The sequence below is a fragment of the Bicyclus anynana genome, chromosome 24 (assembly GCF_947172395.1).
Source record: "Bicyclus anynana chromosome 24, ilBicAnyn1.1, whole genome shotgun sequence".
Taxonomy (NCBI): domain Eukaryota; kingdom Metazoa; phylum Arthropoda; class Insecta; order Lepidoptera; family Nymphalidae; genus Bicyclus; species Bicyclus anynana.
In genome coordinates, this window is record NC_069106.1 from 7850434 (window position 1) to 7878406 (window position 27973).

Here is a 27973-nt window from a genome sequence, read left to right on the forward strand (position 1 = left end):
TCAAAAATATTTATCAGATTTATTGTTAAAGTTGCCATATTAATGAAAAATTAAACGCAAGTTCGCTTGCCGCGTAGACAGAGAAAGTAATAGACGAAGAGACAGCATCAGTCGCATTCCTTGAAAAAACGTGTGCACCTCGGGACGCTCGACAGAAGTAATAACTTAAAGCTACCGTATGGGAGAAAGGGAAGCCAGAGTGGCGACGTAACGCGTTACGTTACGAAGCGGAAAACCTTCAGTTAAGAAGTTATCACTTCAAAAACTCTGTATTAGGACGCGTGCAGCTTTTTTCAGGCCCAGCTGGCCTGTTTCCTATTTTGGTCTTTATTGTCAACCCATCAAAATAAAAAACAATTCAATTGACAAAATGTCATCCACATTCTATGATACAAATTACAAATGTCATCCAGTGCTTAAGGTGGATATCGTATAGTATGTAGATGACACTTTGTTGTCCACTTCAATAGGTTGATAATAAAGACCAAAATGGTGAATAGGCCAGCAGCTACGGGTCAAACAAGTGTTGTCAATTAGTAGGTAAAATATTTTTATGCTTTTGTTATTAAAAAAGTATATAAAACAAAAGTAATGTAATGTGAGCATAAAATTACAGCACCAACTTCTTGCAAATTTTAAGTGACGAATTTAAAGTTCTAAACTAATATTACAAAAAGGAAAGATTAGATTATTTGTTTACATTCTATAGGCTCCGAAACTACTGAACCGATTAAAAAAATTCTTTCACTGTTTGGTAGCTACACTATAGGCTATAGGCTATAGGCTATATTTTATCCCCGTATTCCCACGGGAACTACGTTGGTGAAACCTCGCAGCGTTTGCTAGTTTTTTATAAGGTGGTAAGATTTTAGGATTTATTACGGATATACTACATTTTTAGCGAGTAACAGTCTATATTTTATATCCGTATAACGTATTCTCATGGTAATGGGTCTACGCGGATGAAGCCATGGGGCTATGCTAGTTTGAAATATTTGGATCAGTGTAATCCTTTGACTGACAATGGCATACCAATCATTCGTCTATTTTTTTCCCTGTCTACGTCGTATGTGAATATATAAAAAAATATTGCCATTAAATTACACTAGCGCATTAACAATAACCGCTACAAATATAAATTGACCTTAAAAAAATTAATTTAAAAAAATATACAGTCCAATACATATCACATACCAATGTATTCATTAGTATTCCTTTCTCACATTCAAACAAATGTCTCGACCACGGACTCATATTTAGCTAGACACCGCAAGCCCGAAAAATGAATGCGAAGCGCATATTTTAGTTTGCGGTTTATTTAAGCGCTTTTCTTATAGATATTGATTTTTTTTATAATACCGATACCAATCATCCCTACTGACGCGATCTGATAGAAATAATTTGCTTTAGTTATATCATTTAATAATCAATGACGTCATAGCACATACATACAGTGGTCTCGCTAATGAGTCCGCGGTCTCAAGTTATAGCTCATTGTTGTTATAATACCTAGTACATTATATTATACACGTCATTAAAGAGCTATCAGCAATGCTGAACAAACCGATTGGGCTAGAGTATTTTACATATAGTAAAATGTGCATGTGCGGTAAAAAATAATCCTAACAATAATTTCATTTTCGAAATTGAATAGAAAATACTTTAGTAGGTACATATTATTGCAATTTTTTATTAATCTACGGTAGTTAGAGAAAATTAATCAAGCGACAATGACAATTTGCGTCATCAAGTTAATCATTCAATAGAAATTACAATCACAAGTAGTAGATATAGTTTAAAAAAAGAAAAAAAATACTATGACACAGTCGCCATATTAATTTTCTTTAAAAATACTTCATGGATACAGAAATGCATTGCCAAGCCTAAATAAATATTACGAAGATATTATGAAGAAGCAATTGTCCATTTTGTACAATTTGTACATTTAGAGCATACCCTTGTTAAACCCCTGTGCATGAAAACTTAAGCCACTGATCTGAAGTAAGTTATCTTCATGTCATTTATTTAATTTTATTTTTCTACCGTCGAAACGGTGAATATTTATTAAATATTTAAAACGCTGCATATATACAGTTCAATTAGAAAATTCGGGTACGCACCAGTCGTTATATATAGATGTCATTAGCAATGCACAGACTTATATTTATCTAGAAGCCGCAATCTATATGATAGGCAACTATGTTTAGGCCATCGTGGCTTTGGGAGGTGGGAATTGCTGACCCGTAAAGGTTAATTCTTTATACTTGGACAATAAATAGGCATAGACTAAACCTAATTCATATTAAGGTCATCCTAAGGCCACCATGGTCCATACTCCATAGTTGTATACCAACCATATTTACCAATATAGTCTCAGATTGTATTTGAAACGACCTTCATACCATGTTTTACATCAAATTTAGTATATTGTCTCAAAAATTCGTGGCCAAACTATCATTAATCGTTACTAACCCATATTCGGCTCACTTTTGAGCTCGAGTTTCCTCTCAGAATGTGAGAGGTTTGGTCAATAGTCCACCACGCTGGCCCAATGCGGATCGGCAGACTTGAGAAAATTCTCAGGTATGCAGGTTTCCTCACGATGTTCTCCTTCACCGTTTGAGACACGTGATACTTAATTTCTTAAAATGCACACAACTGAAAAGTTGGAGGTGCATGCCCCGGACCGGATTCGAACCCACACCCTCCGGAATCGGAGGCAGAAAGGCTCTCAAACTATACAGGATGCTCGGCAGTATTTCCCATATCATCAGGGTTATATTTTTTAACAAAAATTAATTCAAATTGTTCAAGGAACATGTGTTCTAAGATGAATATTTTCGGAGTAAATAATATTTCTTTTGTAAATAGATCTTAAATCTGTCCCGTATACGCATCCTTATAATAATGATGTATTTATATTTTAAAATACAACATTGTCAATTTGTTACCTAAAGGCGTATGTTACATGGTCGGTATTATTTGAATTACTTTGTATAAAAACATATCTTTTTGTAGTTACTAAAATATTAGTTATGCAGTTCACTTCCTATAATCGTCATCAACCCATATTCGGCTCATTGCTGAGCTCGAGTCTCCTCTCAGAATGAGAGGGGTTAGGCCAATAGTCCACCACGCTGGCCCAATGCGGATTGGCAGACTTCACACACGCAGAGAATTAAGGTAATTCTCTGGTATGCAGGTTTCCTCACGATGTTTTCCTTCACCGATTGAGACACGTGATATTTAATTTCTTAAAATGCACACAACTGAAAAGTTGGAGGTGCATGCCCCGGACCGGATTCGAACCCACACCCTCCGGAATCGGAGGCAGAGGTCATATCCACTGGGCTATCACGGCACTTCCTATAAATGGTGTCTTTAATACCTTGAAGTTACCCGAGCACCCTGTATATCAAACTATCATTAATGATGGTTATGGATAAAATTCGATATAGGTATAAAACACTTTTCATTCATTAAACAGGTGGGTAAAGGTCGTTTCTAATACGAATCTTCTATTAATAGTACATGGACTGACAAATTTTGATCATTTACAAAAAGAGAAAAGTCTGGTTAATATTATCAGTATGGGTTAATTCATCAATAAACTACTATGAAACATATTTTTTTGTAGAGCTCTATCTACAGGGTGATTCGGTCTTTAGTGCGGATATTTTTTTTCGTGGTTCTGTATCATTAATAGAATATAAATCTACAAACAGTTCGATACATTTTATGTAATTTTTTTTTTTAATTTATGTCTCTAAAATAACAAAATAATGTACATATTATTACTAAACAAGATATATTCAGCTTAAAAGTGATCTGGTGACGTCCTTTAGGTATCAAACGAAAATAAAATAAACGCACAATAGGGAAACCCTAAAATTCTGTTCAAAAGTAAATAGCTAATGATAATTTTGTTATTTTTGAGTTAAAAAAAAAAAGAAAAAATACGTGATCATTAAATTTTGTTTATGTACAAAATATAAAAATATCCGCACTAAAAAAATTTTCTTCCTGTATATCTATAACAATTAAAATACATGATACTTTCCCGAAATGAAACTTCTTTGGTTTAAAGGCTAAATAATAATATTTTTTAAAATTTTTCATTTAATTCTTCAGACTTACTTTATATTATGAACGCTGAAGATTTGTCACAATTGTGTTATAACTTGGCAACTTCGTTCATAACACTCCCAATGGCCCGCGCGGGCCGGGGGGCGTGTAGCGATGAATGAAAAACCCACGACTGATGCACGTCACTTCCCCGCACGTACGATATCACACCCGCGCAGACTTTCCCTCCGTCGCCCGCATCTCATGGTATATATTAACTATATCAGCTATAGTTAACCCTCCACTGGGTTTAGCTTTCCTAAAATGAGATATGTGTGGCTAACGCAGGCTTTCGGTCCAAGAATAAAGCTTTTTATTATTTTTCCAATTCATATAATAATAATTTCACTTCTCACGATGCCTGGTTTTTATTTTTTAATTTTCAAATAATACATTTACAGCCATATTTATAAACATGGATTAAAAATAAACCTAAATTTTCATCAAAGCAAAGTGGACTAAAACACTACCATTTATAGTAAATTTTAAACCCGGCTAAAACTCACGTGATGCAAGAACCAGCTCATGAATAAGGGCCCCGTATAGGTTCAAAACTAGTCGGGCATACTCCGACGTTTTATCAAGTTAGTTTCATAATTAATTAATATGAATACCACTCACAATAGTTTGAATTCTAAAAAAAAATATTTAATCTTATTCAATGTTTATAAATGTAGCATTTATAGTTTTATATCTATTCAAGTATAGATTTACACCACGATATTTCATACTATTAGATATGTTACGTGCCTACAAGATCACCGCAAAAAGTGATCCGAACTCAGTTACTCCACTGAGCACACATGCACAGTTTTGCGTTTACTTACATTATACAGGATGCTGGGGAGTATTTTCCATAACTCATAACATTCTACCAAAAATGAATTTTAAATTTTCAAAGGACACAAGCTGACAATGCGCGGTTTCACCCGCGTGGTTCCCGTTCCCGTAGGAATACGGGAATAATATATAGCCTTCCTCGATAAATGGGCTATCTCTAACAATGAAAGAAAGGACTAGTAGTTCCTGAGATCAGCGCGTTCAATCAAACAAACAAACAAACTATTCAGCTTTATAATATTAGTACAGATGTGTTTTAAAATTAATATATACAGAGTAAATAATATTCATTTTATTAACAGATCTTAAAATGTGTCCCTTATAATTATGACGTAGCCAAAATTTAAAATTTTAAAATGCAAGGATAGATAAAGGCGTGTGTTACATATATAGATGGAATTATTTGAATTACTTTGTATGAAATCGTAAAAAGTTTTTATTTTTTACTTGCACTATAAAAATTACATATTAATATTACATTTTTTTTTTTATTCTTTACAAGTTAGCCCTTGACTACAATCTCACCTGATGGTAAGTGATGATGCAGTCTAAGATGGAAGCGGGCTAACTTGTTAGGAGGAGGATGAAAATCCACACCCCTTTCGGTTTCTACACGGCATCGTACCGGAACGCTAAATCGCTTGGCGGTACGTCTTTGTCGGTAGGGTGGTAACTAGCCACGGCCGAAGCCTCCCATCAGCCAGACCTGGACAAATTAAGAAAATCTCAATCTGCCCAGCCGGGGATCGAACCCAGGACCTCCGTTTTGTAAATCCAGCGCGCATACCACTGCGCCACGGAGGCCGTCAAAAATTATAAATCATAAACAAAATATTAGTTATGCAGTTATGGGAAATACTCCCGAGCACCCTGTATATTTATGTATATATAGATTTTACACTTCCTGAATACACAACTCGACATTGTAGACAATATTAATTGTTTACTATGCGACTAAATGTCAATTAGGCGCCATTGTTCGCCTCAGTTACAGCCGTGATAGCCCAGTGGATATGACCTCTGCCTCCGATTTCGGAGGGTGTGGGTTCGAATCCGATCCGGGGCATGCACCTCCAACTTGTCAGTTGTGTGTATTTTAAGAAATTAAATATCACACGGTGAAACGGTGTATCTCAAACGGTGAAGAAAAACATCGTGAGGAAACCTGCACACCAGAGAATTTTCTTAATTCTCTGCGTGTGTGACGTCTGCCAATCCGCATTGGGCCAGCGTGGTGAACTATTGGCCTAACCCCTCTCATTCTCAGAGGAGACTCGAGCTCAGCAGTGAGCCGAATACGGGTTGATAACGTTCGCCTCAGTTACGACGCGGTAATGCCATATCTAATAGTACAAAATATCATTGGATATACAATCAATCCACGAATAGCATACCATAGAAGTTTCACTCCTACATATACACCCACAACTATATCACCTGTTCAGAATCATTATTAGATACTGCTTCATTACTACTAATATTACTTCTATACAATTTCAAATTTGTTTCAGTGTAATCTAGAATTTTTCTACTAGAATGCCTTATGTACAACATTTGTTTGTGGTATATTTTGAGAGCACCCTTTATTGTTATGTATGTTAGACCTCCGAGTATTGTTCTGTGGAGGTTGTTTTGGACGGACCTGAAGAATATTTTGCCGATTATGGTGGAAATGGTGGGGAGGAGGAGGGCGGAACAGAATATCCTGGTGGGGGATAAATGGTGGGTGGTGGTTTGGTTTGTGTTGTTGTGTTGTCCGGATACTATGGCGCCTCTGTCACCTTCAACACTGTAAAGAAAATTTGTTATTAATTTATAAACAAACTGCCATTGACCTCTTATAACAAAAAAACGCACAATCATGTAGAAAATTTCACTCAAAAACTAGCCAATTTTGCTTTGACAGTTTTAGAATTATTGGCAAAGCAAATTATACCTAAAGGCTATAAAATCCTATCCTATCCTACTAATATAATAAACGCGAAAGTTTGTATGGATGTTTGGATGTTTGTTACTCTTTAATGCCTCGGCTACTGAACCGAATCACCTAAAATTTGAAGTAGAGAGAGATATAGTCTGGATTAACACATAGGTTACTTTTTATCCCGTAAAAATCCATGGCTCCCGAGGGATTTGTGAAAACTAAATTCCACGCGGACGAAGTTGCAAGCGTCCGCTAGATAATTTACAAACAAGCTGCTTAACCATACAACCGTTGGTCACAAGTCTGCTCGGAGTTTTTGTATCTGGACCTGACTATCTGGATTTTTATCTGGACGATGGACCCAGCACCCCCACGGTGAACCCATGACAGAAAACATTTACATATTACATGTACACTCAGACCAATTATTGTATAGGACCTGCCTCGCTAGACGTTACTTTTCTGTCAAAGTATATGATCAACGATCTAATGCGATTATAAAAGCTGTCTCTATAGAATCGATGTTAAATAGTTGTAATCGTGTTTGTCGGTTAAAGAGCTCCGTAAAAATACCTTTTTGAGTAATTGAATTGTGTAAAAAACAGGCAAAAACTTCTAGTATAATTTAAGATATATAAAAAATCTAAGCTTGTTTTCCTCAGAAAATTACAGACAATTTTGTTCGTGACTATGAGTGCGATACAGGTCCTTCTATAATTGGTCTGAGCATGTACATATTAAATTTGTAAACAAAAACACTATCCACGATTACATCATCATCATCATTATCAGCCGATGGACGTCCACTGCTGGACATAGGCCTCTTGCATGGTCTTCCAAACACAAAGGTCTCGAGACGACAGCATCCAGCGGCTCCCTGCAATCCGCTTGATTTCCATCTAATGGGGGGTCGACCAACACTGCGCTTTTCGGTGCGGGGTCGCCTTTCCAGCACCTTGAGACTCCAACGTCCATCGGCTCTTCGAACGATACTTCGCGACTCGCTAAGCTATATTAGTGGCTTTATCCACAAATTAAACAAATTAAAAATAAAAAAAAAAGTTGGATCAAGAGTCGGATACAGAAGGCAGTGATTCTTGAGACGGACTCTGGAGCCCTGACCACCGGTTGCTTGGGCACTCAAATGTCCCGCAGCGGGAGGATTGATTTTTTTTTTAATTTTTATAGTGTTTTGTATTTTATATTTATATTGACATTGTTCAAATTAAAAAAAAAAGAACTAATAAATAAATGAGAGAAAAAAAATACTTACTTTCCAAAAGGCAGTATATACGCCAGCGCTGGTATCTTCGCACAGTACTTGCGCAAGAAGAGCAGCACCGAGTCCTCCCAGTTGTACATCTTGGCGCTGATGAGCGTGACTGGGATGGTGGGCAACAGCACCAGAAGCACCAGCGGGTCCGCAGACTCCATCATCTCCAGCCCTTCTCTGTGACCAACTACCTGGAAACGAAAATGTTTAATTATATACTATAGCACATCACTATAAACGTTTCGCAACACTATAAGCCGCGGCGACCGCGCGTCGCGCATAGGCATTAGGCAGTCGACCACAACGTTGATACGTGAACATACGTACTCGGGGTCGAGTGCACTAATTACGATATATTAGTAACAACCCCAATTTTTGATTTGTATAACCATACGTTTCTTTAATAAATTGTATAAATAGTCTACGAGTTTGAAATAGTAATTCCTATAATACATAAGTTGGCAAATAACAAAATAGTTATTATTTAATTAGGTTTAGGTTTAGGTTAGGTTATAGTTATTATTTAATTAGGTTTAGGTTTAGGTTAGGTTAGCTTTTTATAGTTTTGTTTTTAACCGACATAAAAGCGTTGGAAGTCTTTACTATTTTCATTTTTAATAATAATAAAAAATATTATGTTTTTATTATTTTTTTAAGGCATATTTTTAACATACCTTTGTAATTTTTTACAATATTTAATCATATAAAAATATAAAAAATAGTAGTTTTTTATTATGTTACCGGCAATGTGTATAATTCAGGTATACTATACAATGCCTAGGCAATGTACTAAACACTGGGGCGGTCTGGCTTTGTTTAAAATATTATAAACTAGCGGACGCCCGCAACTACGTCCGCGTGGAATTCAGTTTTTCACAAATCCCTCGGAAACCATGGATGTTAATCCAGAGTAAAATCTATTTCCATTCCAAATTTCAGCCAAATCGCTTCCGAAGCCGCTGCACAAAGGAGGAGGTGTTCCAAAAATCAGACAGACTGCGTGAAGTCAAAAATACACAAAAGTGAATAGATGAGACGAGACTAGTTACTAGCTAGAATGTATGCATATTAGATTCATATTTGGACTTCGCAAATATGACCATGTTTCCGAATTTCGCGAAAAACTCAAGTGGCCCTCGATCCGCCTTCGCAGGAATACTCACATTCTGTCTTTTTTGTATAATGTCCTGTTTAATCCTACGACTACGATTTATTTAAAAGAGCGTTTTAGCTTTCTAAGTGATACTCACTGTCGCTCCCTTCGCTCTGAAGACAACCTAATCTTAAAAATTCCTTCCCATAATACTTCCTTCTATTCTAAATCTTTTTCTGTTAAAGCTGCTCGGCTCTGGAATTCATTGCCCTTAGACACTCGGCGTGCCCAATCTCTAACCTCTTTCAAACGGCTGGTAAACATGCACTTTTTTCCTCCCTGATCTTTTAATTTCTTTTGTCTTCCCTTAGATGCCGTCTTGTTTTGCAGGTTTTCATGTATGTATGTATGTATGTATGTATGTATGTATATATGTATTTCTTTGTATATATGTATGATGTAGTTAAGTATAGTCTATGTATTATTATTATGTATTATTGCTTAATATTTATGTATTTAAATTACTTAACTTTTCTTATTTTTGTGTGCGTATACCCGAATCGGTGCTTACGTTTTTTTTTTTCTCTTCCACAGTGGTTGTCTGGAAGAGATCGCTCTTTAGCGATAAGACCGCCATTTGTACATTAGTTTCTAAGTGTTATTATAAGTTATTGTTTATTTTTGTTTTTAATGTACAATAAAGTATATTTCTTCTTTCTTCTTCTTCTTCTATGCATTTCAAAATTAAATATTTCGAGAATTTGACGAAGCGTACTCTAAAGGAGGTTACGAAGTTGCAAAATAAAACCGTCATCTTTTTATTCTAGAGCTACTTTTCATTAATTTATTTTAATTTTGAAGAATAAATAATGAAAAATAACCATTTATTCTTCCTATAATCTGATAGGCCTCTGCAACGCTCGAGTCCATCTCCATTTCCATCATGGTCTCTCCTAGCTTTTTTTTCTTCTTCATATCATCTAATTTACCAAATCTCTTATATCCCCGTGAGCGCGACGCTCAAGTGAATCCCTATTTAGTCTCATGGGCTCCCCTACCGTTATAAGAATTTATTAACAACAATGTCAACTGAAACAAATTTTTTTAACCTCGAGTTTTGTGTTGAAGTGACCTTCGTATTCGTACCTATTCACATAGATGTCTGTCTAAAATTAAACTTATTGTCTAGATTTTGTCGTCTGCCTGTTAATCAACATGACAATATGGTGAAGCTATGAATGAGGTCCTTGTTTAAGTATAATACACAGTTCGAGACATTGTAGGAAGTAAAATAAAATAAAATAATAATAATAATAATAAAAAAATAGCTTTATTTCCTTACAATTACAGACTTTTTTTTTCAAATAATGTAGGAGGCAATCTATACTTATAATAAAACTGTAACAGGTCAAATTCTGGACATTAAAGATATTTTGAAAATTTTTATTGGAGGGCTACATAATCGATACTGAAGATATTATATATATATTTTTATTTGTCTGTCTGTCCGTCTTTTCGTTGACTGGGCATCACGCTGAAACTACTAAATGAATTCAAATGAAACAAGATTTGAGAAGAAGGTTATAGGAGACTTTTTATCGCGAAAATAAAATGAGGAGGGGGTAAAATAAGGGTTGAAAGTTTGAATGGAACGTCCTTCAATTTTCAAGTTACATTAATTGTAAAAATAATGTAGATTTTTATATCCCTACAGAGTTTGAAGTCTACCCTCGTTAAATACCTTGTACACCCCTGGTTGCCACGAAGCTAACGGTCTGGCGACTGACAACTGACAAAATTACTTTTCATTGATAAGAATTTTTTTACGAATGTAGGTCGAAAATCTAAGTATCTAAACCTATATGTACGTATTTGTCCTAACTTAATCATGTCTGTATTTAATCACTAATATAATTATTATAATTATTATCAAAATCGGATTTAGGTAGATAATAGGAGCGAGCATTCATTGAGGTCAATAAATAATAATCTTGTTTCAGTGAAAAGTGATTGTGGTCTTTAATGAATTTTTTCTACTCCAATTTCTCAATATAAAACCTCAAACCATATAACAAAGCTATTCATTCATTCCTTCAGGTCTTTTTTTTTTAAATAGTCCCATTCCATGGCTACAAAAATGCAGATACAAAAATCGAGGAATATATGCCCAACGCCAATTATTATTTATTAACTATTGTTAATTCTTTTCTTTCTTATAATGGTCGTAGAAAATTATTGTATGCCACTGCACGTAATTAGCGATAGTAGCACTCTTGTAGTCTATTGTGCAACTCGGTTTCGTCTCATTGGGCGACATTCGAGCTACAATGGCCCTTATTACAGTGGCATAAATAACTACAAAGTTATCACCCGCCGTCCCGCATCGGAACAGCGTGGTCGGTGCTCTATATCCCTTCTCGAGGAAGGCCTGCCCCTGTTGTGGGTTAAAATAGGTTGATAATGTATGCAAATGTATCTTTATCTATTAAAGCCATTCTGTTATATTCTCAACACAGTTCATTTGAATACTAAGTGTGTAATGACTTTGTAAACTATTGTTACATCGGCTCGTTGCTTCGTTAAATGGCCATTGTTACGAGTTAACAATTATTATATTTTTGATAAAATCTTATAGTTCTATTCTAACCTCAGACCAATTATTGTATAGGACCTGCCTCGCTAGACGTTACTTTTCTGTCAAAGTATATGATCGACGATCTAATGTGATTATAGAAACTGTCTCTATAGTGTCGATGTTAAATAGTTGTAATCGTGTTCGTCGGTTAAAGAGCTCCGTAAAAATATCTTTTTGTGTAATTGAATTGTGTAAAAAACGGGAAAAAACTTCTAGTTTAGTATAAGATTTATACCAAATCTAAGCTCGTTTTCTTCAGAAAATGACAGACAATTTTGTTCGTGACTATGAGTGTGATGCAGGTCCTTCTATAATTGGTCTGAGATTCTAACTGATAATGAACCGTACAAGCCGTTAGTATTTTTTGCAGAGCCCCGCGACCTGAGACATTGATAATAAGTCTCATATGATCTCTTCTAAAGCTTTTTATAGTTACGAATGCGCCCATGGATGGGGATACTATAATGCGATAAGGTAGAATATTTTTATTTTTATTAACTTACTAGCTGACGCCACGCGGTTTTACTTGCGTGGTTCCCGTTCCCGTAGCAAAACGTGAAACAAAAAATAATATATAGCCTACAGCCTTCGTCGATAAATGGGCTATCTAACACTGAAATAATTTTTCAAATTCGACCAGTAGTTCCTGAGATTAAGGGTTCAATCAAACAAACAAACAAACTCTTCAGCTTTATATATTAGTATAGATATAGATTTATTATTCTACAAAATACATATTTTAATTAAGCCTAACCATGACGCAAAGATAGCCTTGTAATCTACATGACAGTGACAAAACTAATAATATCTCCTCTATAACTTATCTAACAACAGAAGCGCCCATGGATGGTAATAAGACGAAAGATAAGTTAAATAGCACTAACCTGCATGACAGTGACAGAACTATACATTACAGATCTAGTATATAACTTAGGTACATCTTATTCAATAACAAAACCGCCCATGGATGGTAATAAGACGATAGAGAGATAGCACTAACCAGCATAACAGTGACAGCACCATATATAGACCCCGGTAGAACCCCGCCGGCTATGAAGGGGCTGATCTTGTACGTGATTTCCTACACCGCATCTAACAACGCTACAAAGGCGCCCATGGATGGTAATAAGACGATAGAAAGAAAGGAGAGATAGCACTAACCAGCATAACAGTGACAGCACCATATATAGACCCCGGTAGAACCCCGCCGGCTATGAAGGGGCTGATCTTGTACGTGATTTCCTACACCGCATCTAACAACGCTACAAAGGCGCCCATGGATGGTAATAAGACGATAGAAAGAAAGGAGAGATAGCACTAACCAGCATAACAGTGACAGCACCATATATAGACCCCGGTAGAGCCCCGCCGGCTATGAAGGGGCTGATCTTATGTTTGATTTCTTCCATCCAACAACGCTACGAAGACGCCCATGATTGGTAATAAGACGATAGAATGAAAATATAGATAGCACTAACCAACAGTGACAGCACCATACATGATCGCTATCTAATTATATAAAAATTAGTCGGGTTTTCCTTTCTGACGCTATAACTCCAGAACGCACGAACCGATTTCCACGGTTTTGCATTCGTTGGAAAGGTCTCAGGCTCCGTGAGGTTTATAGCAAAGAAAATTCAGGAAAAATTTCAACGTAAGGTAGAGGTAGGGTAGGGTACGGGTAGGGGTAGGGTAGGGTAGGGGTAGGGTAGGGTAGGGTAGGGGTAGGGTAGGGGTAGAGTTGGGTAGGGGTAGTTGAAAGTTTACATCGAGTTTCACGCGGACGAAGTCGCGGGCGTCCGCTAGTCTAATTATATAAACGCCAGTAAAACCTCGGTGGCTATGAAGGGGCTGATCTTGTACGTGATTTCCTCCACCGCATCTAACAACGCTACCAACGCGCCCATGGATGGTAATAAGACGATAGAATGAAAGGATAGATATCACTAACCTGCATAACAGTGACAGCACCATACGTGATCGCGATCCAGTATATAGACCCCAGTAGAACCCCGCCGGCTATGAAGGGGCTGATCTTGTGCGTGATTTCCTCCAGCGCATCCAACAACGCTACGAAGGCGCCCATGGATGGGAACACAACGATGTACTCCGCCTTGCACTGTGGGCACAACACTTTCCTGGTGATGTTGCCGCGCTGTTTCTCATCCACCCAGCGTTGGAGACAACTTTGGTGCACCTGAAAATTGAAAATTTTCTCATAAACTATCGTTCTTTGGCTCAGACTAGTTACTTTAGGGACCTGCCTCGCTAGACGTGTCCCTTCTGTCAAAGATCAATGATCTAAGACGTTTAGAAAAACTGTTTCTATAGAAACGATGTTTCATTGTTGTAATCGTTTTAAGATTCTCCTATCAAGCAGTTTGCAAGAGTTTTTGGAACGATCCTTATCCTATTCGCGCATTGCAAAAGAGGGCTAGACGGAAAAAGTTAAGACTAAAAGTTGTAACGACACTTTTTACCCGACTGCGTAAGGAGGGTAATGTTTTTACTATAATGTAAACCGTGACCTGAAGACAGCTGGTAAGGACCAGGGTAGCGATGACAGCTATAGCGATAGCGATAGCGAAATTCGTTCCATGCGGGTGTCCCTTGACGCCTCTCAAGTTTTTTTTTTCAACTTTCCATTTTGCTTAATATTCAGATCTCATCTTTTCACGGTACACCTCTGCGTTTGGGTCATAGAAATTGATATGTGTACCAAATTTCAACTTAATTGGTTCAGTAGATTGACTGTGACAGACGGACTTTCGGATGTGCGGGAGTGGTCTTATTAGGGTTCCGTTTTTGAAGTTAGCCCTTGACTGCAATCTCACCTGATGGTAAGTGATGATGCAATCTAAGATGGAAGCGGGCTAACTTGTTAGGAGGATGAAAATCCACACCTCTTTCGGTTTACGACATCGTACCGGAACGCTAAATCGCTTGGCGGTACGTCTTTGTCGGTAGGGTGGTAACTAGCCACGACCGAAGCCTCCCACCAGCGCACCATCACGTACGTACGGAACCATAAAAATATTATAACATGATCGATCGATTGATCGATGGATTGTACAAATAAATCTCAATATTATAAAGATTTCTCGAGATTAAAGTACTCTAGATAAATCGCCTTTCTTGTTAAAGTCCATTCGCTTCTTAATAGTCAATAGTATTTTATCTGAATTGACCTTTCTCCGTTGAAAGTCAAGGTGAGTCAGCCCACTACAAAACATAATCTTATAGTGTTTCAATCTTGAGAACTCTCATATTAAGAACAACTAAAATGCCTATAAAACATTTTTAACTTGAGCAAGTCTCTTTATTTTTTTGAGCCATTGTTTTTTTTAATTTTTTTTTGCCCTTGATTACAATATCACCTGATGGTAAGTGATGACGCAATGGAGGCGACCTAACTTATTAGGCGGAGGATGAAAATCCACTCCTTTCGGTTTCTACACGACATCGAACCTCCTCCTGCCTCCTGTTAAATCTATACTAATATTATAAAGCTGAAGAGTTTGTTTGTTTGTTTGATTGAACGCACTAAAATCAGGAACTACTTTGAAAAATTCTTTCAGTGTTAGATAGCCCATTTATCGAGGAAGGCTATATTTTATCCTCTTGTCCTACTTATCTCTTATATTATATTATCCTACGGGAACGGGAACCACGCGGGTGAAACCGCGCGGCATCTACTAGTAAAATTGATAATTTTGATAGCCCCTGAATGTCATGAAATTATTAATTACACTCTCGACCAAGTCTCTTTCAGTGCGCTTTCATTTGAGACTCCACTCGAAGTATATTTGCAGACATTCGGCTATTCTTCCCCACTTTCACCCCCCCACAACTTTTAAACGGCTCAACCGATTTTCATCTAACATGTCTAAGAATACTCCCGCATTATTCACCTTTAATATAAAAAAAAACAAAATTGAAATCGCTTCATCCGCTCGGGAGTTATGGTGACAAAGACAGACAGACACGTCAAACTTATAACATCTCTCTTTTTGCGCCAGAGGTTAAAAATAAGAGATCATGATCATCATTAACCAGCCGATGGACGTCCACTGCTGGACATAGGCCTCTTGCATGGACTTCCAAACAAAATGGTCTCGAGCCGCCAGCATCCAGCGGCTCCCTGCAACCCGCTTGATGTCCTCAATCCACCTAATGGGGGGTCAACCAACACTGCGCTTTCCGGTGCGGGATGTGGCAAATATTCTTTAAATAGCTTCAACAATAATTTAAATGTAAATTAAATTAATGTAATGTCTTAGATTAACATGTTAATTATTTTTGAATAGTCTTTTATTAAAATGACAAACAAGTTTAACTTGCTATTATCTGCGTAAACTAGAACAAACTGTGTATTCACAATAGTCTTAAAGTTTATAGTTTTTGGAGTTTACTTCGTATGAATCAATATCTATACTAATATTATAAAGCCGAAGAGTTTGTTTGTTTGATTGAACGCGCTAATCTCAGGAACTACTGGTCCGATTTGAAAAATTCTTTCAGTGTTAGATAGTCCATTTATCGAGGAAGGCTATAGGGACAACCCACCACCTCCCATGGCCCTTTCAACCTCTCGGTAATTTGGGCCGAATCGAGGGAGGGCGAACCCGGTACTTGCTCTTTGCGTGTTCCCGGGACGCCTTCTTGACTCCCTACAAGTTATTTTCTCTTTTCGCTCCTTGTCCCTTGATACTCACTCTCCCCCTTCTGGGGCTGGACGACACACGACGTTGAGATCCGCTTGCCCGCCGCGGTCCATGCATCACCTTCGACCGGTGGTCAACGGTCCAGAGCGCTCCGCCTCGCGTGCCACCGATGCGCGAACTCCCGTAGCTTGCCGAAGTTGACCGCCGAGCTAACGAGATCCTGGTAGTACACCGGTCCCTCCTCTTCTCTGACGATTCCTTCCAACATTGCACTCCGGAGGTCCTCGTACTCGCCGCATTCCCACAGGACATGGTGGAGGTCTTCCTCCGCCAGCCCACACACACAGTCGCCAGTCTCGCTGAGGCACATGTCACGCAGGCGCTTCCGGAAGCAGCCGTGACCCGTCAGGACCTGCGAGGTCTCATAGTCCGGCGCGACCCAGGTCGCCCTGAGTCGGCCAGCCACGTCCGGGAAAAATCGACGTAGTTCACTTCCCTTCGTCTCATTCGCCCATCGCTCCTGCCACTCGCGGGTCATGGCCGACCCGATTTCTAGCTTACGCCTGCTCCACTCCCCTTTGGCCGCGGTACTACGCGCCGCATCCAGCCTGGCAGCACGGATCACCTCGAGATCTGCCGGCAACACGCCCGCCAGAACGGCGAGCGCAGCGGCGCTGTTCGAGCGGTAAGCCTTGGTCAGAAGAACCAAGGCCGGCGAGGAAGGCTATAGGCTATAAATTATCCCCATATTCCTACGGGAACGGGAACCACGCGGGTGAAACCGCGCGGCGCCAGCTAGAGTCATATATAGCCGCCGGTATGAAAAAAATATGGGTAGTCAAATTCAATGAACGAATGACAGCGTTACGTTTTTATGCGCAACCTATTTTGCGCACCTTTCACCGTGCGCTGAATAGTGCACGCTGTTGGCGTTGGCACCTTTCACTGTTCAGGCGTCAATATTGAGACGTACATAGTATGCTGCGGGGCAACATACACCTATTTGACAGTCGATCTGAAAGAGTAAACACCATTCGTGCGTCGGAACCGACACACACTTTTTTTTGTTCGTGTTTTTGCCGTAAGCTCCTTATTCTAGTCACTCACCGTCAAATAAGCCCACGAGCAGCGCTAACGGTAGGACATCCGACAAAAATGATAGTGTGTTTATCACCATCTGCATGATGTCATGCGTATCGCGATCAACACACGATCAGTTTTATCGGATATCAAGTCGTTAGAGTTACAGGCATGTGGGCTCATTGGATGGTGAGTGGCTAGCATTAATAATTGGACTTCAGCGGCGTCACCAGGGGTCTGTGCGAGCACAGAAGCATCGCCTGGAAGGGCCCAAAAGTAGAAGATAACAGGCTTGAAGTTGACACTCCAAGGGTCTCATCCGAGACTCTAACCAGCTACAGGGTCATGCGGTAAAGATATCGTGGCGGTAACTTTATAGTCTAGAAGTTCGTTAATAACACTCCCATGATTTGCGGGCGACGGGCGGAAAAACTGCGCGGGTATGAACTCGTGCGTGCGGGGAAGTGAGGTGCGTCAGTCGAGGGGTTTTCATTCATCGCTACACGCCCCCCAGCCCGCCCGCATCGGGAGTGTAACGAAGTTGCTAAACTATATATATTAGAAAGATTTGATTGTTTATTTGCATTGAACAGGCTCCGAAACTATTGAACCGATTTGAAAAATTCTTTCACTGTTGTTAAGCTACACTATCCCCGAGTGCTATAGGCTATATTTTATTCCCGTATTCCCACTAGAACGGGAACTACGCGGGTGAAACCGTGCGGCGTCTGCCATAATTAATAAAATAATTACAATAAAAAAACTTACTCAGTATTGAAGTAGGTATCGCATCAACATGGAAACTATCAGAATTCTGCGCAATTATCGACAACTTGATAATCTGTTTTTCGGCAGTGATTTAAAGTGTGCGTTTTATAATTATCAATTCGTAAACAACGTATCATTGTATAGAATACATGAAGTTGTTTCTGTTGTATGTTTACTAGCGCACTCTCACTACTTCGTCCGCGTGGAATTCAGTTTTTCACAAATCCCGCATGAACCATGGACTTTTCCGGGATAAAAAGTAGCCTTTGTAATCCAAAGTAAAATCTATTTCCATTCCAAATTCAGTCAAATCACTTCGTTAAAGAGTAACAAACATATATACAAACTTTCGCGTTTATAATATTAGTAGTATTAGATCTTTTAAACTACATATTCAACTGTATCAACATGTATATATCGAAATTGTAGACGAATACATATACCTAGGACATATATACTCGTAGTCCAGTTAGGTAGATTGAATTTCAAGAAAGTTCGAAGAGCCGATAAACGTTGGGGTCCCCATGTGCTGGAATGGCGATCGACCCCCCACCATGTGGACAGACAACATCAAGCGAGTCGCAGGAATTCGCTGGATGCAGGCGGCTAAGGATCGTGATGTTTGGATGTGCCTACAAAAGACCTATGTCCTGCAGTGGATCTCCATTGGCTGATATGATGATGATGCTAATGAGGGATTAATCTCTGGATCTACTGAACCAATTTCGAAAATCTTTTACCGATAGAAAGTCACGTTATTAGCGAATGTTTCTTCCCCGTGTTGCCACGGGAACTACACAGGCGAAACCTGCTAGGAAGCTACATTTAACATTACATTACATGGGTCAACAGCATTCTTAACAATAAAGAACAAAGCTTCACCATAAGACAAAAACAACTGTCAGATAAGCTGATGAGTCAGCACTCTACATGGCTTTAATCTTCAGATTATCAGGGACTGATAGTTGTCCCTTTTCTTGATTTACTTATAAATGTTATTATGAGTCGCCGTCTTATCTTGATAGTCCTTAATTTCGCAAATAAACTGATTCGTCATCATCTAAACAGCTGACAAACGTCTACCGCTGGCCTCTTAAATGGATTTCAAAACAAAACACGCCAGCATCCAGCGGCTATCTTGATATCCTCCTAGTGGGGGATCAACTAACACTGTGCTGTCCAGTACGGGGTTGCCATTCCAGCACTTTAGGACCCCAATATCCAGCAACTCTTTGAACTATGTGCCCTGCCCAATGCCACCTCATTCCTGATTCAATCTCACAGAAAAACTCAAAGCATAGCTGGCTCTGAGCCTTCTTATGAGGCCTATATAGTTAACAACCAAGTCTCAGAATCACAGGCAACATGCACTGTTTGAAGGCTTTTGTCTTCAGGCACTGAGGGATTGCTGACCAAAAGCTTTTCAAATGCTGCCCAGTCGAGTTGGATTTGGTGGTTCACTTCTTTCTCGAAATTGGACCTACCTAACTGGACCTATATATGTATTTGTCTACAATTTCGAGTGCAGTGTCCTCAACTAAAACTAGGTAGAGCGATACATGAGCATTACACATTATTTTTATTTTTTTTTCATATTCACTTTCAGGCCCACCCGTTGAAAAACTCTGCTGAGTTCATTACTTAATACACATTACACATACTTATTCGTAATTTTGCTTAATTTGTTACACCAGAGTCAGTACTTCTACATAATTTTCTAGATATCGAAATAATGGTGCAATATTTTCATTTAGCCAACAATAAATTAGCGCGTGATACACTGAAAGAGGACATGTGTATGATAAGTTAAGATTGACATATTTTGCTGACTCGATGATAACTCATTTTGATGATGCCACACTGAACATGGGGTATGTCCAAGTGGGGACAACTTTTATTGAGTTAAAAGAGTTCCTTAATGATAAAGATGCTTGGAGGCCGTTGGATCAGCTTCCACCTTCACACAGAAAGTAAAACTATAAGAAATCTAAACAGTAATTGTTATTAATTGTAAATTATAATACTGTATGACTTTTTCAAAAGAGCAACTGTTGAGTTTCTTGCCGGTATCTTCTCAGCAGAACCTGCCTTCCGAACCGGTGGTAGAATCTTTACAAATAGTCAACTGACGTGTCAAAAGTGCTTGTAAACTGAGCCTACTTGAAATAAATGATATTATAAAGCTGAAGAGTTTGTTTGTTTGTTTGATTGAACGCACTAAAATCAGGAACTACTTTGAAAAATTCTTTCAGTGTTAGATAGCCCATTTATCGAGGAAGGCTATATTTTATCCTCTTGTCCTACTTATCTCTTATATTATATTATCCTACGGGAACGGGAACCACGCGGGTGAAACCGCGCGGCATCTACTAGTAAAATTGATAATTTTGATAGCCCCTGAATGTCATGAAATTATTAATTACACTCTCGACCAAGTCTCTTTCAGTGCGCTTTCATTTGAGACTCCACTCGAAGTATATTTGCAGACATTCGGCTATTCTTCCCCACTTTCACCCCCCCACAACTTTTAAACGGCTCAACCGATTTTCATCTAACATGTCTAAGAATACTCCCGCATTATTCACCTTTAATATAAAAAAAAACAAAATTGAAATCGCTTCATCCGCTCGGGAGTTATGGTGACAAAGACAGACAGACACGTCAAACTTATAACATCTCTCTTTTTGCGCCAGAGGTTAAAAATAAGAGATCATGATCATCATTAACCAGCCGATGGACGTCCACTGCTGGACATAGGCCTCTTGCATGGACTTCCAAACAAAATGGTCTCGAGCCGCCAGCATCCAGCGGCTCCCTGCAACCCGCTTGATGTCCTCAATCCACCTAATGGGGGGTCAACCAACACTGCGCTTTCCGGTGCGGGATGTGGCAAATATTCTTTAAATAGCTTCAACAATAATTTAAATGTAAATTAAATTAATGTAATGTCTTAGATTAACATGTTAATTATTTTTGAATAGTCTTTTATTAAAATGACAAACAAGTTTAACTTGCTATTATCTGCGTAAACTAGAACAAACTGTGTATTCACAATAGTCTTAAAGTTTATAGTTTTTGGAGTTTACTTCGTATGAATCAATATCTATACTAATATTATAAAGCCGAAGAGTTTGTTTGTTTGATTGAACGCGCTAATCTCAGGAACTACTGGTCCGATTTGAAAAATTCTTTCAGTGTTAGATAGTCCATTTATCGAGGAAGGCTATAGGGACAACCCACCACCTCCCATGGCCCTTTCAACCTCTCGGTAATTTGGGCCGAATCGAGGGAGGGCGAACCCGGTACTTGCTCTTTGCGTGTTCCCGGGACGCCTTCTTGACTCCCTACAAGTTATTTTCTCTTTTCGCTCCTTGTCCCTTGATACTCACTCTCCCCCTTCTGGGGCTGGACGACACACGACGTTGAGATCCGCTTGCCCGCCGCGGTCCATGCATCACCTTCGACCGGTGGTCAACGGTCCAGAGCGCTCCGCCTCGCGTGCCACCGATGCGCGAACTCCCGTAGCTTGCCGAAGTTGACCGCCGAGCTAACGAGATCCTGGTAGTACACCGGTCCCTCCTCTTCTCTGACGATTCCTTCCAACATTGCACTCCGGAGGTCCTCGTACTCGCCGCATTCCCACAGGACATGGTGGAGGTCTTCCTCCGCCAGCCCACACACACAGTCGCCAGTCTCGCTGAGGCACATGTCACGCAGGCGCTTCCGGAAGCAGCCGTGACCCGTCAGGACCTGCGAGGTCTCATAGTCCGGCGCGACCCAGGTCGCCCTGAGTCGGCCAGCCACGTCCGGGAAAAATCGACGTAGTTCACTTCCCTTCGTCTCATTCGCCCATCGCTCCTGCCACTCGCGGGTCATGGCCGACCCGATTTCTAGCTTACGCCTGCTCCACTCCCCTTTGGCCGCGGTACTACGCGCCGCATCCAGCCTGGCAGCACGGATCACCTCGAGATCTGCCGGCAACACGCCCGCCAGAACGGCGAGCGCAGCGGCGCTGTTCGAGCGGTAAGCCTTGGTCAGAAGAACCAAGGCCGGCGAGGAAGGCTATAGGCTATAAATTATCCCCATATTCCTACGGGAACGGGAACCACGCGGGTGAAACCGCGCGGCGCCAGCTAGAGTCATATATAGCCGCCGGTATGAAAAAAATATGGGTAGTCAAATTCAATGAACGAATGACAGCGTTACGTTTTTATGCGCAACCTATTTTGCGCACCTTTCACCGTGCGCTGAATAGTGCACGCTGTTGGCGTTGGCACCTTTCACTGTTCAGGCGTCAATATTGAGACGTACATAGTATGCTGCGGGGCAACATACACCTATTTGACAGTCGATCTGAAAGAGTAAACACCATTCGTGCGTCGGAACCGACACACACTTTTTTTTGTTCGTGTTTTTGCCGTAAGCTCCTTATTCTAGTCACTCACCGTCAAATAAGCCCACGAGCAGCGCTAACGGTAGGACATCCGACAAAAATGATAGTGTGTTTATCACCATCTGCATGATGTCATGCGTATCGCGATCAACACACGATCAGTTTTATCGGATATCAAGTCGTTAGAGTTACAGGCATGTGGGCTCATTGGATGGTGAGTGGCTAGCATTAATTGGACTTCAGCGGCGTCACCAGGGGTCTGTGCGAGCACAGAAGCATCGCCTGGAAGGGCCCAAAAGTAGAAGATAACAGGCTTGAAGTTGACACTCCAAGGGTCTCATCCGAGACTCTAACCAGCTACAGGGTCATGCGGTAAAGATATCGTGGCGGTAACTTTATAGTCTAGAAGTTCGTTAATAACACTCCCATGATTTGCGGGCGACGGGCGGAAAAACTGCGCGGGTATGAACTCGTGCGTGCGGGGAAGTGAGGTGCGTCAGTCGAGGGGTTTTCATTCATCGCTACACGCCCCCCAGCCCGCCCGCATCGGGAGTGTAACGAAGTTGCTAAACTATATATATTAGAAAGATTTGATTGTTTATTTGCATTGAACAGGCTCCGAAACTATTGAACCGATTTGAAAAATTCTTTCACTGTTGTTAAGCTACACTATCCCCGAGTGCTATAGGCTATATTTTATTCCCGTATTCCCACTAGAACGGGAACTACGCGGGTGAAACCGTGCGGCGTCTGCCATAATTAATAAAATAATTACAATAAAAAAACTTACTCAGTATTGAAGTAGGTATCGCATCAACATGGAAACTATCAGAATTCTGCGCAATTATCGACAACTTGATAATCTGTTTTTCGGCAGTGATTTAAAGTGTGCGTTTTATAATTATCAATTCGTAAACAACGTATCATTGTATAGAATACATGAAGTTGTTTCTGTTGTATGTTTACTAGCGCACTCTCACTACTTCGTCCGCGTGGAATTCAGTTTTTCACAAATCCCGCATGAACCATGGACTTTTCCGGGATAAAAAGTAGCCTTTGTAATCCAAAGTAAAATCTATTTCCATTCCAAATTCAGTCAAATCACTTCGTTAAAGAGTAACAAACATATATACAAACTTTCGCGTTTATAATATTAGTAGTATTAGATCTTTTAAACTACATATTCAACTGTATCAACATGTATATATCGAAATTGTAGACGAATACATATACCTAGGACATATATACTCGTAGTCCAGTTAGGTAGATTGAATTTCAAGAAAGTTCGAAGAGCCGATAAACGTTGGGGTCCCCATGTGCTGGAATGGCGATCGACCCCCCACCATGTGGACAGACAACATCAAGCGAGTCGCAGGAATTCGCTGGATGCAGGCGGCTAAGGATCGTGATGTTTGGATGTGCCTACAAAAGACCTATGTCCTGCAGTGGATCTCCATTGGCTGATATGATGATGATGCTAATGAGGGATTAATCTCTGGATCTACTGAACCAATTTCGAAAATCTTTTACCGATAGAAAGTCACGTTATTAGCGAATGTTTCTTCCCCGTGTTGCCACGGGAACTACACAGGCGAAACCTGCTAGGAAGCTACATTTAACATTACATTACATGGGTCAACAGCATTCTTAACAATAAAGAACAAAGCTTCACCATAAGACAAAAACAACTGTCAGATAAGCTGATGAGTCAGCACTCTACATGGCTTTAATCTTCAGATTATCAGGGACTGATAGTTGTCCCTTTTCTTGATTTACTTATAAATGTTATTATGAGTCGCCGTCTTATCTTGATAGTCCTTAATTTCGCAAATAAACTGATTCGTCATCATCTAAACAGCTGACAAACGTCTACCGCTGGCCTCTTAAATGGATTTCAAAACAAAACACGCCAGCATCCAGCGGCTATCTTGATATCCTCCTAGTGGGGGATCAACTAACACTGTGCTGTCCAGTACGGGGTTGCCATTCCAGCACTTTAGGACCCCAATATCCAGCAACTCTTTGAACTATGTGCCCTGCCCAATGCCACCTCATTCCTGATTCAATCTCACAGAAAAACTCAAAGCATAGCTGGCTCTGAGCCTTCTTATGAGGCCTATATAGTTAACAACCAAGTCTCAGAATCACAGGCAACATGCACTGTTTGAAGGCTTTTGTCTTCAGGCACTGAGGGATTGCTGACCAAAAGCTTTTCAAATGCTGCCCAGTCGAGTTGGATTTGGTGGTTCACTTCTTTCTCGAAATTGGACCTACCTAACTGGACCTATATATGTATTTGTCTACAATTTCGAGTGCAGTGTCCTCAACTAAAACTAGGTAGAGCGATACATGAGCATTACACATTATTTTTATTTTTTTTTCATATTCACTTTCAGGCCCACCCGTTGAAAAACTCTGCTGAGTTCATTACTTAATACACATTACACATACTTATTCGTAATTTTGCTTAATTTGTTACACCAGAGTCAGTACTTCTACATAATTTTCTAGATATCGAAATAATGGTGCAATATTTTCATTTAGCCAACAATAAATTAGCGCGTGATACACTGAAAGAGGACATGTGTATGATAAGTTAAGATTGACATATTTTGCTGACTCGATGATAACTCATTTTGATGATGCCACACTGAACATGGGGTATGTCCAAGTGGGGACAACTTTTATTGAGTTAAAAGAGTTCCTTAATGATAAAGATGCTTGGAGGCCGTTGGATCAGCTTCCACCTTCACACAGAAAGTAAAACTATAAGAAATCTAAACAGTAATTGTTATTAATTGTAAATTATAATACTGTATGACTTTTTCAAAAGAGCAACTGTTGAGTTTCTTGCCGGTATCTTCTCAGCAGAACCTGCCTTCCGAACCGGTGGTAGAATCTTTACAAATAGTCAACTGACGTGTCAAAAGTGCTTGTAAACTGAGCCTACTTGAAATAAATGATTTTTGATTTTGATTTTGATTTTGATACAAGTTTTATTGATATCCTTGTTATTGATACAAGTTGGGAGGGGAGTTTACCAAAAGTTGTTTTTTTTTATATACTTTACAAGTGAGCCCTTGACTACAATCTCACCTGATGGTAAGTGATGATGCAGTCTAAGATGGAAGTGGACTCACTTGTTAGGAGGAGGATGAAAATCCACACCCCTTTCGGTTTCTACACAACACCAAACCGGAACGCTAAATCGCTTGGCGTTACGTCTTTGTCAGTAGGGTGGTAACTAGCCACTGCCAAAGACTCCCACCAGCTAACTACCAGATGTTTTTCTTACTGTTGCTTAATTAATAGTTATACAATAGCCATAATATCTTACAAATTGTGTGGTACATTATCTTGATTCGACTGAATAAATCAGTTCTAAATACCCTCTCTATTGAAAGTAGAAATCTGTACTTTGCACTAAGCAATTGAAAGATAATGAGAATAACTGTGTCTTTTATTAACTTGTTCATTTCCTACATATTCTAGCACCATCTTAATAAATATGACTAACTAATTAACCCTATCAATGGATAATAAAATCATTCATAAACATACTGCAAATGACATCTGTGACTGTTTGTTTATTATTTATGTTTATTTAACATGATATTTTACAAGAAAATTGTAATTTATAAAAACAATCTAAGTAAATATTTATTTACTTAAGATTGTTTTTACAACTACTACAAGTAGCTAATAGTTACAGCAGTGCTCCTAAATAAATATGAATATTGTAGTTCAAAGATATAATATTAGTAATAAGTACCCACATAGTTTGATAGGATTCCAGTTTATAGGGGTAAACGGGAATCCTATCTAAGTATGTGAAATTTTGTGACAATTGATGGTGGCGCCAGTGACAGAAAAAATTGAGGAGTAGAAGGTTAGCTTGGACTAACTTACTTACTGGTTAGTATGGACATGTAATGCGTAGAGAGGAAAGTCATATTACTAGAAAAATGTTGAATGTGCAAGTGGAAGGTCATAAGAGGAGAGGAAGGCCAAAGAAGAGATTGTATGAAAGAGGACATGTGTGTAAAAGGAGTGGATGATGAGTTGACGAGTAATAGAAACGAATGGAAAAGATTGACATATTTTTCCGACCCCACTTAAGTGGGATAAGGGTAAGGAGATGATGATGATGATGATGATTTAGTAATTCAGTAAAAGTGTAACAAAAAAACTGTGATAAGCAAACTCTGAGCTTATGAAGCGAGTTCAGAGTGATTGCAGCAGGGACCAGCATCAAAGGACATACACAGAACAACCAATATCATGACGAAGAGGGAAAAAGCCCAGAAACAAAGAAATAACAAACTTTCCTTTGCATTTATAATTTGTTTTTTGGTTTTTTGCCTTTTTTATTATTATTATTATTATAATGCCCGCCCGGTTCCCGGTCTCGTAGGTATATGGGGATAATATAATATACAGCATACAGCCTTCCTCGATAAATAATATCTAACAACGAAAGAATTTTTCAAATCAGACTATTTCCTGAAATGAGTGCGTTCAAGCCAACAAACAAACGCTTCAGCTTCATAATATTATTATATATTAGTAAATATACATGCTGAATAGTTAATAACAATCAAGTTACTGGATAATTTTACCTCAATAAAGGTAGCATGGTACTACTGAGTTGTGGAAGTCGTTGGTTTAATAAGCAATTACATAGACAGCTTACCCATTTTGTGGTGCCAATGCATTTGCAAGGTTGTACCCAAGCGGCCAGTCTGTCGTCCGCCTCAGTGGCAAAGCATACCCAACAGGACTTCGAATTCTCATCATCAGTAGGTTGTAGAGCACTAGCACTCGCTCCAACTTTGTCCTCACTAGCCATCGCAAAGTCGCAAACACTGCTCACTGCTTACGAAAGCAGAAAACTTGTTTTGATTTTCACTCACTATCGTTTTATGTACGCGTCTCAAGAATGCGGAGGTACAACTGTATCACAACGACAACAAAATTGTTTCATCAATAAAGGCAAGCTGTGATGTGTTACTTTACTTTTGTAATCAATCTGTTAATTTTTTTCGTCATTCGCCGTAAGTGCGACTTTCCAAATCACTATTTGAATTTGAGTTTTGACAATTTTATTGACATTGACATTTGGTGACATTGACAAAGGAGAGTGATGTTTCAAATTTTGAATTTGACAGATAACAATCT

General features: G+C 39.2%; 1 protein-coding gene across 1 annotated transcript; it reads right to left on the reverse strand.

Annotated features, from left to right (window-relative positions):
- Positions 1–27889, reverse strand: LOC112047858 (E3 ubiquitin-protein ligase MARCHF5). Its single transcript, XM_024085132.2, has 4 exons — positions 27489–27889; positions 13842–14087; positions 8163–8353; positions 1–6754 (listed from the first exon to the last, which is right to left on the reverse strand). Exons 1-4 carry the CDS (start codon positions 27642–27644, stop codon positions 6394–6396), a joined length of 954 nt encoding a protein of 317 aa, XP_023940900.2. The 5' UTR covers positions 27645–27889; the 3' UTR covers positions 1–6393.
- Positions 27890–27973: the final 84 nt, after the last annotated feature.